At 62.2% G+C, this 12,392-nt stretch overlaps 2 protein-coding genes across 6 annotated transcripts in view; one reads left to right on the top strand and one right to left on the bottom strand.

Moving 5' to 3' along the window:
* STX8 (syntaxin 8) overlaps positions 1-278 on the top strand; it is a 244,844-nt gene extending 244,566 nt beyond the window's left edge. For both annotated transcript variants that reach the window (XM_036085742.2, XM_036085744.2), the window contains one exon: positions 104-278. In XM_036085742.2, the coding sequence (XP_035941635.1) occupies positions 104-171 (68 nt within the window). In that variant the 3' untranslated portion in view covers positions 172-278. The remainder of the gene's footprint in view (positions 1-103) is intronic.
* An 8,872-nt stretch (positions 279-9,150) lies between these two features.
* The window catches only part of NTN1 (netrin 1), a 176,624-nt gene continuing 173,382 nt past the window's right edge, over positions 9,151-12,392 (bottom strand). For all 4 annotated transcript variants that reach the window (XM_078067914.1, XM_078067912.1, XM_078067915.1 and 1 more), the window contains exon 7: positions 9,151-9,512. In XM_078067914.1, the coding sequence (XP_077924040.1) occupies positions 9,184-9,512 (329 nt within the window). In that variant the 3' untranslated portion in view covers positions 9,151-9,183. The remainder of the gene's footprint in view (positions 9,513-12,392) is intronic.

The raw sequence follows: 12,392 nt of genomic DNA, 5'->3' as shown, positions 1-12,392 counted from the left end.
AAACAGAGCCACATGCGCCGTCCCCCGCCACGGTAGTTCGGGGCTGCATGTTGCCCTTCCGGCATGAATCGCTAAAGCGCTCTCCGGTGCTTCTGTTTTCCAGGGATGATCATGGTGATTTTACTGCTGCTCGTGGCGATTGTGGTCGTGGCCGTCTGGCCCACCAACTAGTGGCAGGAAGGGGACCACCAGCTGTGAAGCCTGGCAGCGCTGGAGAGAAGCCCAGCATCCCCGCGGTGCGCGAACCCGCTCTCAATAAATCCCCCCAAAGCTCTGAACTGCGGCTGCGCGTTGCTTCAGTAAAGGTGTGTGGCGGGGCCGCCCTGGAGCTGCCTGGAGCTGCCGGCCCCGTGCGACCCCTTTGCTCTCGGCACTGGTCATTTGGGTGCCAGCCTCAAGTGGCCGTGCCCCATGGCTGCCCGTGGGTTCTGGCCACCCTGCAGCATGCTGGGTGTCCTTCGGTTGGCGGGGGGTGGGGGGGGTGGGGGGGCTACCAGATTAATAGGCATCGTCTGCTTGGGGAAGTCGTGTGCCCGCAAAGGAGACAGTGAGTGAACAGCCAAGGCCCGGGGTGTCCAGGCGGGGAGGAAGGGCGCGTGTCTGCGTGTGCACCCGTCACCCCGCCCCCCTGCCCAAGTCAGCGCTCCCGGGGCTTGCTGCCATTACGCAGGAACATTTCCAGACTCTACTTTGGGAGCCGCCTTCAGACCCAGAAGCACCCCCCTCTGCTTTTCTCAGTGACAGTAAACCCATTTTCCCAGCCTGAAACATGGCTCTGAGCACCCCGTGTGTGTGAATGGAGGGCAGTGTGCGTGTGCGTGCGTGCGCACGTGAGTAAGGGCAGACGGGTGGGGTGGGCCTGCAGAGGACCCCAGGCCCGTGGGAGCCTCGGTGAGTTCCAGGTTCCAGGGTGCCCTCTGTCCTGTGTGTAGAGAGAGCAGGATGGCCAGCTGGCCGGGCTTTTGCTCTCCCTGGCAAAGGGGGAAAGAATTAGGGTTGGTGATGGGGCCCTTCCCAAAGCCCGAGGTTTCACTGAGGAAAAAGGAGAGAGTGGCCTCTGAGAGGGGAATCCTGGGGTCTCCTATGGATTTCCCAGATACTGCGGACAACTGCCCTCAAGAGGGCACGGCCGGACCCTCCGGGGGCAGAGACAGGCTCAGGGAGAGTCGCGGCACCGCCCAGTGCAGGGCGTCCTGGGAGCCCGAGACCTGGGTCCAGAGGCCCGGCCCTCAGTCAGAGGCTGGGTAAGTCGTAGATCGTGCAGAAGCGGGGGTGAGGGGGGGGTGACCAGCCCTTCCCTGGTGGTGTGGGCTCACTTCAAGCTCCCGCCAGCCCCCACTCCACCTGAGTGGTCCCGCTTCCCCGTGATGTGTGCGTGCGGCCGTGACCCGCCTGCTTCTCGTCGGCGAGGTGGTCCAGCCCTGGACCTGGCCTGCCTGGCTTCACGCCCGCACCCTGACCCGTGGCAGCCGGAACAGACAGGATGGTGCTGCACCCACAACCACCCAGACCCGAATGGCCGGGCTCCGTCCCGGTCGTGGGTGTCTTGGCCCTGCTGCCTGTCCATCGTGGGACCGGTCTTCTCACTGCACACCCCGAGCCAGGGTGACAGCCAGGGGGACAGCCACTGCGGGCTCTGGCAGAGGAAAGGGGGACTCCGGGAACCCTCACAGCAGCTGTGGAATGTTCTGTTCGGAAGTGAACCCATTGCTTCTGCTCACAGCTCACTGGCCGGGACCAGTCACCTGGCCCTGCTCAACCACGAGGGGCCCAGGACGTGGCCCAGAAGGCAGAGAGCCCGAGCTAGGTGGGGAGCGGCCCCGGGGTCAGCCCCAGCGCCGACCAGCTGTGTGACCGCCGGCTGGGTGTGACCGCTCCCCCAAGCGCCGCTGTGAGGAGTCGGTGAGGCAGTGCGTGCACGCACAGAGCATACCCCCCGGTTCTGACCCAAGACGGAACCCGTCGGGCCGCGCGGTCTCCAGATCGGAGCCCCAGGATTCTACCGCACGCTCTTGGCCACGTGCAGGGAGCAGACTGGGGAGGCCGTGAGAGTGAGCCGGACCGGAGAAGAGGCTCTCCTGCCTCGTTGGACCCTGCTCCCCGCTGACCTCTGGGAGCGGCCCACACACCCAAGCGAGGCTAGACCTCGGGGAGCGGGGGGAGCAGGAACCGCGCTGTCGGGGACCTGGACTGGGACGCCGAGACAGGAAACTGATGCGGGCTTGTCTCGAGGTGGGTGTGTTCTCGAAGGAGAGGGGCTGTGCCGGACAGGGGGCCAAGGGCTCACGGACAGTAAGGCGCCCCAGGATGCGTGTTCCTTGTTGGGACGGGGGGAGGCGGGTGGTTGCTAATGGATCACCCAAAGGCCGATCAAGAATCCGCAGAGCCGGTCTTCCAGCCTTGTCGTGCGAAACCCCCGAATCCGCATAAACAGCGTCTCCTTGGAACCCCCCCCCACCTTGGGGCTCATGGGAGGCGGCATTGAAGGTCTGTTTGACTTTCTCACCTCCTCTTGACTTGCTCAGCACGGAGCCCCGGCAACTTGTGGGGCGTCTTTGAACCAGAGCCACGGCGTCCTGGCTCAGTCACACGGAAAGGCCTTTTCAAGCCAAACACTGAGCTGATGTCTGCACACAGCGGCTTCTGTTCTTTTGACGGAGTGGGCTCGGGGCCCGGCCCCAGCGCTGCTAGCTGGGCGCCCTGGACAAGTGACTTCACTTCTCTGGACCCGCAGGCAGGGGAGGGGGCGAAACGCGGGCTGGTTCGGCCGTGAGGACCTCCGTCTGAGCCCCGGGGTGGTGCCGGGCAGGACGGATGCCCCCTCTCCTTAGCTTCCTGACGGCTGAGTTTCTCATGGGAGACACCCACCTCTCTGAAGTAAAGGGCAGCTGGCTGGGATGAGCCACGTTTGGGGGGCTGTTGCGTCGAGACTCCCTCCGGAGTTAACGTGGCTAACGTAATGGGGGCGTTTTCCAGCTTGGTGTGGCAAGGCCTGGTCTCCCCCTGCCCCCCGGCCCCCAACCCCAGGGGGGGTCAGGACTGCAGTCCCAGGGCCCCCCCCTCCCCCCCGCAGTACTCTGAATCGGCGATGTGAGCAGTTAGGACCTCACCCTAAGTATAGAGAAGAGAGACAACATAGGGCCCTTTTCCGTGAAAATAAACTATATTAAAATAACAGTATAAGTATTGTTTAACTTAACTCATTATGAATGATAAGCATTTAAAGGCTGGATACCATATAAAGAAGTCCAGATACCTGCTTATGACTGGTACTTACATTCTGTTAAGTTTCCTTATTATTAATAACTGTAACTAAACCTTAGTCTTAAGCAGCCCCAGGACCCTGTGGCTCCTCTCAGGGCCCACGGGGCCCCAGCAGAGCCCTATCCGTCCACGGGGCTGCTGCGGAATTCCCATGGGCCCCTCTGCTTCTAGAACTGCCAGCGACGGAGGCCGGCTGCGTGGCCGGCCTGTGGCTGTGTCCCCCCTCCCAGTCCGCAAGGCCAGCCCCAGCCTCTTAGATCCCTTAATGCCCGCAGCGTCTTCAGCTAGCCCGAGCTAGGTTGCCCTGGGACCTCTGTGCATAGACCACAGATCTCCTTTTATCTGTTGGGTTTTCCAGCCTAGCCCCGCTCAAGTTAAATGGGGTGTTTTTCCCCCTTATTTTAAAACGTGGGCCAAGACTCGTCTTTCCTCTAATTGCTTCGTACAGTTTCAGACTTCCTCCCAACCACCTGCCAATCACAAGAAGCATTTACCTCTTCCCAGCAGTGAGCTCATGCACCCATATACCGTGTGTCTCATTCTGTCCGTCCTTCCCTCCCCATTTCTCTTGGCATGTGCCCTCTGTCTTTATTTAGTCTTAAGAGAGCACGGAAGGAGATGCCTGTTCGACATAATCTGAAACCCACGGCGTCTCGGCCGTGAGCGGGCAGTCCCCGCACACTGCCTTGGGAGGGGGTGGCTTTCAAAGGCGGGGGCCTGGCCTCCCAGAAAGTCGGGCAGACCCCGGGAAGCGTCCCCGCCCCGGAGGGTCTGGGCTTGGGACCTGGAGTCCTGGACAGGGTTGCTCAGCTTCCTTGGGCACCAGCGGCCATCTCTCAATGGGCTTGTCGGCCACCTCGGGCCAGCACTTAGCAGCATCCGGGGCTTACTTCCTGCATCAGCTGCGGCAGGTGGCAGCGCGTCCCCTCCCCAGCGAGAGCATAAGGCCCCGGAAGGCAGGCTGCTACCTTTACAAACCATGCTCTCATGTTGTCTCTGACCAACGGCGAGCTTCCTTCTGGCCTGTGGCCGCGGCTGCTCACAGGGCCTGGCTACGGCGGGGTCCCAAAGGAGTCACAGTGCTCTCGGGCACAGACAAGATTTTTATGAAGGACGGAAAAAAGCCACATCATGAAAATCCTTGAGAACTGGACCCCTGACCTAGGATGACCCAAGGTGAGCGTGCGGCCCGTGCGTGCAGCACACACCTCAGCACCAGCAACTCGGAGGGTCTTCGGTCTGCAGATGCCCCCCCCACCCCTGGGGCTTCTTCTCCTCTCGGCCCGTCCAGGCATTGCCACCCCAGCGGGGACTCCCTCCCGAGCTGATGAGGACACCGGACATCACGGCTGGCCCGGCTTTCACCCCTGGTTCCGAGAACACGGCCCCCATCTCTCAGAGCTGGACCCCGTGGCAGCTGGGCTGGCCCTGGCTCTTCCCGAGGAGAAGCTCAAGGCATCTCTGTCACCTCTCCAAGCCTCAAGGAAAGGGCTTTCCGGGCCTTCCACGGCCACACTAGGCCCATCGCCGAGACCTATCTTCGAAACAGCTGGGTGCAGAAATTATAGCTTCCTGGTGACAATCGGGCCCCCCACTTTGCATAGCAACACAACGGGTTCCTAATGACTGAATTGTTTATTTAATAAAGAAAGCGCGACCATTTGGAGGTTTAAATATAGCCTCCCAGAAACCCAGTGAGCTCAGCTCCCAGGGCCTGCCCCGCACGAAGCCTTTAGCAGTGGCTTGAAACCCACTGAGTTTCCCCAACCCTGTTGGCTTTCCCCCGGAGTCTCTTCTTGGCTTTGAGAAGACACGGATTCTGTGAAAGGCAAAAACTACTTGCACGTTCTGAATGAGAAGGGGAAGTTCAAAGGTGTGCGAGGACACCTCTTTTCGCTGCCCCCTGGGGTGCCCCTGACCTGGAACCCCCCCGGGGAATGTCAAGGCTGGATCCCGGGGGCGGTTTCTGGGGGGCTGAAATACACATGGTCCCATCTGGAAGGCTTTTTGCTCTAAATCGCAGAGCCAGCAAACCCTAGGACCTTGCAAGCAAAGTGGCCCCTTTCCTGTCTTTTTGGGGTAGTTAGGGCTCTGTCGCTGGGGAGTTGTAAGAGACGAAGCAATACTCCTTAAGAGTTGCCTGAAGACTCACTCTCCTCTCCCCACAGCACGCTCAGGCCTCCAATGAAGACGAGGAGACAGTGAACAGTGTACAAGAGTTTATTTAAATGATATCTGAACTTAGTTCTATCATGTGGGGCCCACGTTACAAGTTCCATCTGGGTCCATTACAACTCTAACCAAAAAAAAAAAAAAAAAAAGAAACTTAAAAAAAAAAAAGAAAATCCACAACTTTTTCCATGTCATTAAATATATTCATATATAATAACCATAATATATTAGTATGCATTGGAAAGAAACACTGACCCAAACAATATGTCATGGTCACAACTAAACATTTACAATTCTGAGTGAACAGAACTCAGAAACGCAGGAGGGAGCTGGGGGGAGGGGGGATGGAAGTGCCTTTGGGAGCAGAGCGAAGAGAAGTCTGATGACACGGGAGTGGGGCTGGCTTGGTTTTGGCGGGGAGGGGGGGGCGAGGCCCCACGAGTACACATTTGGATACCGCTAGGGTATGGCGTGGCTGTGCCCATGACCGGTGGCCCATTGACCCCATCCGTGAGTCTAGTTCGTCCACTCGCCAGTCTCTCTCTTGGGGGCATAGGGGGCTTCCTTCAAGTGTTGAGACCCTGACATTTTTCAGTCTCATTCCAATCTGGGGCCCACCCGAGGGCGTCTGTACCCATTTCCTGCAAGCTACTATGGAGGCAGAGCTCCAGGGGGACATGAGGGGCTTTGGGGCAGCCCCCAGCCGCCCTGGCTTGCACCACAGGGGTCCCTCCCTCCCTCCTTCCCATCTGTGGGCACCTGGGGCTGCCCCTCTCCTTCCCCTTCCCTTCCACCCCCAAAATCTGTAGTGTTACTGTGTGTCAGTCAAGCAGGCACTCTGCTGTCAGGGGCTCCAGACCACCCAGCAGGTAAGAAAAAGGACAGGTGGGCAGTCTGTTTTCTTTTTAAAAACTAATCTGGTATGTTTTTCTTCGAACACCTACATATCACAATTCTGGTTAATACACTCTTCAAAGTCAAAAGCTAGCTCCATTTTACATCCGTTCCTAACTGTACAAACCGGACCGCCTCCGTTCCTCCTTCCGTCTCCTCCCAGGGAGGGGGGTGGGCGGGAAGAGGGTGCTTTCCCCAGGATGGGCCCTCGCTGCTGAAGTGGGTGGCTGGAATCCGAGGAGCCGAGGGCTGGGTCCTCGAGATGGGCGAGGCAGGCTGGGATGACTGAACTCCCGAACACGGTCCTCACCCCCACCCCGCTGCTCTGGGGCCCCGGCCACGGCCACGGTGGGGGTGGGGACGGGGACAGCCTGCGCCCTCGGGGTGCTGAGCCCAGGGCGAGGCTGGAAGCTGGTGGAATTTAAAGCAAGAGGCCTTGTCACTTGGCAGGCCGCTGGCTCCAGAACTGAGGGGGCCTCGGAGACCACCAGTGCCAGCCCCTCGGTGGACGCGGGGAGACACTCAGGCCCAGGAGGGCACAGCCCTTCTGGGCAGGGTGAAGAAGCCAGGTCAGTGTGAGCAGAAATGAGACCAGGCCCTTTCAAGGACAGGGCCCAGCAATTAGAGATGCTAATGGCGCTCGCAAACCTCATGGGGCCTGGAGAAGGGCTGGCCGCTCGGACGGGTCCCTGTGCACCCAGCCTTGGGCCTGGATATTCCTTCCCAGAGCAGTGCTCTCTCCTCCCTGCCCCCTTAGGCATCTCTCCCGGTCTGTCCTGGAAGCCCTCCAAACACCCCCAGGCGGCCGAATGTCCATCCTACGACGTTTTAGCATGAGCCAAGGCCTGCCTTCTTGGACCTGTGGCGAGTTTACGCCCTGCCTCACCCACTCTTGCCGCCACCTCTTAAGATGCTCTGTCCATCCCCCAGCCCACCCGGTCCCCATCCCCACCCTGACTTCTGTTCCGCAGGCTAGAGGCAGTAACCAGGGCCAGTGTCTCAGCGGCGACCCAGCCGCAGGAACCGAGGGTGTGGGCGGGCTGCGGTAGCAGCGAGGGGCAGTGTGGCCAGAAGGCCCGGCTCTGGAGTCTGACCCCGGCTCGGCCTCGTATTTGCCTGTGACCTTGAGCGCATGGGCTTCAGTGTCCTCGCTGGCAGAGGCGGGGTGAGGATCCCTGTCTCAGGGTTGTCATGAGGCTTATGTGAGATCACGTGGGTAAAGTGCCTGGCACAGAGCAGGTGCTCAGTAAAAGGCCGCCGAGCTGCGGGCCGAAGCGGGGGGAGGCGGAGGGAAGCCAGACCGCGAGGGCACAAGCTTCATACTCGGTATGACCCTCGTGAGCCGAGCTCCGGCAGGGAAAATGAAACCAACTTCCTGACTGAGAGAGGAGCCAGGCCTCTAATTCAGTGTGCCGGGTGTGAGGACGCGGGCCGGGGCCCCGGGGCAGTGCAGAGAGCTCCGAGGCAGGGCGGCAGGGGGCCCCAGGGCCCCGCGACGGGCCAGCCGAAGGGCCAAAGGTCTGGGGCCGCCCGTTTGGGGACAGTGTCTCCAGAAAGCTTTGGAAAGGGGGCCTGGCCACACCAGGGGGCATGGGAGGCCTCCACAAAGAAGGGGCAGCCGGAAAGGAGCAGGCGAGGTGCTGCCCGGCTGGAGGGGGCAGCCCCGGGGCGGGGGTAGCTGCAGCCGGCATTCTTGGTCCAGCAGCCGCTGTCCCTTTCCCGAGGGACCCAGGAGTGAGGGCAGCAACGGGAAGTGGTCATGGCTTCCCCGGCCCACAGGAACCCGCTCATCCCTGCCACTGCCTGCCTGAGGCTCGGGCACCCGGGGACCTTGCTGAGCCCGCAAACCCCGGCCTTCGGGGGGCAAGCCCCTTACCCCAGCCCGGCCCAACTGCCTGTGCAAACCTGCATTCCATGCCCCAGGCCCTTCCCAGGAGCTGACATCATTACACAAATAGTGTCAGGGCCCCTACCCCCTCCCCTGGAAAATGTCATCAAGGGGCTGGTTCCAAGTTTCCAGAAAGGAAACTCTCTGGGAGGTTCTGCCTTCGCAATGCCTCCTCCGACAGGCAGCTCCAGCGTGAGGCGGTGACCACCCGGCTGGGGCTTCTCAGGGGTGTCCTTGGGCCCGCTGCCCTCCACCTGGGCCACAAGCCCGGGCCAGCACCCATCGCGCAGCCGGGCGGGGACAGGCGCCGACGCCGGATCGCGCTCCTCTGGCTCCACCGACGGGAACCCCCCCCCCCCCGCCCCAAGATCCCCCACCCCAGGACTCAGCAGGTGGCAGCGGAGGCCACGGGCCGCCTGGGGACTGCCGGGGGGGGGGGGGGGGGACAGACCACTGCGGCCGCCCCCAAGTGCGGACGGGGCCCAAGTTGTCGCGGCCAGGGGTCCCGCGTGGGGATCCCCAGACAAAGGAGGGTCTGCGGGGAGGAGGGCGTCTCGCTCAGCGCCCCCGCCCCGGGTTCACAGTTCTCACGTCCCCCTCTCCAGAGCCGGCCGGCGCCGCGGGGGCGGCCCCACCTGCGCGGCTCTGCGCCCCCACCCCGGCCCCTCGGCCCCCCCACCCCCGAGTCAGGCCCGCCCCGCCCGGGGAGCGCGCCGCCGCTCTGGAAGGAGCCCGTGAGGTAGCTTAAGTCTCGTCCTCATCTCTCCCGCCCCGGGCGCGCGGCGGTGGGGGGTGGCGGGGGGCGGGGCCGCGGCCCGAAGCCCCGCCCCGCGGCCCCCGCCCTCTGCCCGTCCCACTCCCCGCCCCCCGCCCCCCCCCCCCCCCGCCCCACCGCCCGGGAAAGCCCGCTCGGCCCCGCGCCCCGCCCCGCCCACCCGGCCGCCCGGCGCGCCGCTGCCTCCGCGCTAGGCCTTCTTGCACTTGCCCTTCTTCTCGCGCTGCTGGAACTTGCGCAGCCGCCGCGCCCACGTGTCCCGCCACTGGATCACCAGGCTGCTCTTGTCCGCCACGATGCCGCTCTGGTCGGGCGAGTCCTCCGCGTTGCCCAGCAGCAGGTACTTCTTGAGGGGCTTGATTTTGGGACACTTGCAGGCGATGTCCCGCGAGCGGATCCACAGGCTCTGGTCACCGCGGCGGATGCGGCTCGCGCCCTGCTTGTACACAGAGATGATGTTCACCGTGAACTTCCACCAGTCCCCTGCCTTGTCCGCCTTCAGGATGTGGATCTGGACCGCTGCAAGGAAGCACAGGCGGGAGAGTGGGCCCCGGGGCCGAGCAGTGCCGCCTGGGCACCCCCCCCACACACACAAACCCCCGGCTCCTGTGGTCGGGTGGCCCCTGCCTGCTCGAGCCCTCTCAGAGCCGAGCACCGGGCAGCCGGTCTGATGGAGAAGGCACAGCTGGGAAGGGACGGCACAGGGTACCCCACTGGGGCACGCGTGGGTGGTGCCTAAGCTGATCCTGGGAACCCCACCTGCCGACGCCTGGACCGGCCGCTGCTCCAACAGGCCTTACTCATGCCTGGGCTGAAGCTCTGCGTTTGGGGCTTGGCCGGCAGGACCAGAAGAAGCTTACAGGAACTGACCGCCCCGCCTCCCAGCACTCTGGGCCGAGTCGCCTGCCCAGGACAGGTGCCTCTGTGACAGCAGCAACCATCACTCCCCGCAGGCTGGGCGGGAACCTCCTTAGTGCCCCCCCCCCCCCCCCCCCCGGCCTCCCGCCGTGGCACTTCCAAAGGCTCCGAGCACTTGACATCAAGCCTCATGGCACCTCCAGGCACACCACCTGGGGCTTCTCAGGGGTGTCCTTGACTGGACACCCAGTCTCCGAAAACCATGATGGGATCTCAGTGCCAGGTGCAGAGCACCGTGAACCTACCCTTCCAGGTGGACGTGGCACCCCTTCCAGAGTCCAGGGTCCTGGTGCTGCGCCCCCTCCCTCCTGACCCTCTCCAATTCCCCAGGCCATCCCCCTGCTAATTCTCCCCTGAAACGTCCCCTGGCACAAGGGTTCTCTGCTGGAGCCTGCGTCAGAATCCCCCGGAGAGCTTGTCAAGCACACACTGCTGGGCCGCACTCCAGAGCTTCTGATTCAGCGGATCTGGAATGGGCCCCAGAGCCCACCTCTCTCACCAGTTCACAGGTGGTGGTGGTGCTGTTCCAGGGAATACAGTTTGAGAATCAGTGCCCTAGTGACTGTTAATAAATGTCATTTCTGCAGGATATTAGGAGGTATTTTAAAAGTAGGAGGAAATGCCTTTTAAAGAAAAAGGGGGCACTTTGCTTAGATGGGTTTGTGAAATTCTGGGTTAAAGTCAAGAGGTTTCCTTAACTGCAGGACTTTTCAGAACCTTGAATCTACAAATCGTGCGTGTGTACGCATGTGTGTTGGTTTCCCAAATAATTCTGACTGCAGGCCTCTTGGGCTAGTGCATCTCGAGTTAGCAGAGCCCCATGGGGCCCAGCTGGGGAACTGCTGGGGGGACACATAATCATTCCAGGGGATAAAGGGAGAGGTCTCTGCTGCACTGACCGACCAAGGAAAACCTGGTCATCTTCCCCATCCCCACGGTCAGGACGGGGCACGCTGCCCTTGCTGAGCTCGCCTGCCACCCCCGCACCCTTCACCCCTGGACCAGGCTGAAGATGGCCCTGGCGGATGAGTGGACTTGAGCCCTCCTGGAAAATGAGCAACAGCTCGTCTCTCCAGATTACACCTGAAGAAACCGAGCCGTGGGCCAGCTCAGCGGCTCCAACAGCCACGAGGACATGTCCCCGGGGCATGCTGAGCAGTCATCACCTGCCCGCTTATGGCCCGGCCTGGCCACCCATGCCGGCCAGCCTCTCTCACGGTCCCTGGGGCCCACCCTGCCACCTTCACTCCCAGGGCCCTCCCTGCTGCTCCCCTTCTGTCCCTGCGCTTGGCCCACAATGCGGGGAGGTTCGGGGATGGCGGGGCCCAGGGGCGCGTCCGCCACCCTGCAGCTCGTCCTTATGGGGTGAGGGATGCGGCAGATTTTCCCATATTCCATTTCAGCCGTTCCTGGGCATCCTGAACTTTGCACTCCAGTCTGAGGGCTCCAAAGAATGGCTGCCATGGCAACCGTTTCCATGTTTTTGTCACCAAGGGACTCAACACTCAGTGTGAACTCTGAGGTGGGGTGGGGAGCCCTCTCCAGCTCGCAGAAGTAGGCTGGGCCGTGTGTTTGTGCACACGGAGGTCACCGTGGCAACTGAGTGCCCCTCGGCTAAGCGACGGGGGAGCCGGTGTCCCTGAGAACCCCGGTTTCCTCTCCTCAGGACTGAGCTGAATGCAGAATGAGGCTCCATCAGGATGCCACTGTTTCCCTGGGTGGGATCTCAGACCCTCGGCCCAGCCACGGGGCCCTCCTCCCATCCAGCCGGGGTGGGCAGGGGGTGGCCCCGCAAAGACGCTGCAGAAGGCGCCGGGGGAACGCGGCTGTGACCCCAGGCACTGAGCGTCTCGTGGTGTGACAGGCTGAGCCGTGTCTCCCGGCCCCAGATTTCATAGGATGACGTGCGAACCCCCCAGGACCTGAGGATGTGCCCGTATTCAGAGCCAGGGTCATTACGGAGGTCATGGAGTTCAGAGGAAGTGATTAGAGGGAGCCCTAATCCAATATGACTGGTGTCCTCGTGAGAAGAGGAGATCAGGACGGACACACAGACACACAGAGGGAAGACCCCGTGAGGCCACAGCGAGAAGCAGCCGTCTGTGAACCGAGGAGGGGGGCCTCCGGAGAAGCCACGTGCCGACACCTCGATCTCGGACTCCCGGCCTCCGGAACCGTGAGACAATAAATTTCTGTTGTTTCAGCCCCCAGCCTGTGGTGCGTGGTTCTGGCAGCCCGAGCAAACTTGTACGGTTGGAACTAGGGGCTCAGGATCTGGGGTGTCAGCCCAGAGCCAGGCGGGAGGGCAGCCCTGGTGAGGTGGGCCAGCCGGAGAGAGTTAGCCGGACCCGCTCGGGCCCTGGGCTGGCCCTTCTTACTCTCTGGGGCTGCAAGAACGTGGCCCTTCACACAGCAGGAGGACTGGAGACCCCCGACCCACCTTCCCGGGTCTGGAGTTTCCCTCCCCTGAAGGAATGTTCT

This window comes from Halichoerus grypus, chromosome 2 (assembly GCF_964656455.1).
Source record: "Halichoerus grypus chromosome 2, mHalGry1.hap1.1, whole genome shotgun sequence".
NCBI lineage: Eukaryota > Metazoa > Chordata > Mammalia > Carnivora > Phocidae > Halichoerus > Halichoerus grypus.
Note: the sequence above shows the minus strand (reverse complement) of the source record. Positions and strands in the feature narration are given on the sequence as shown.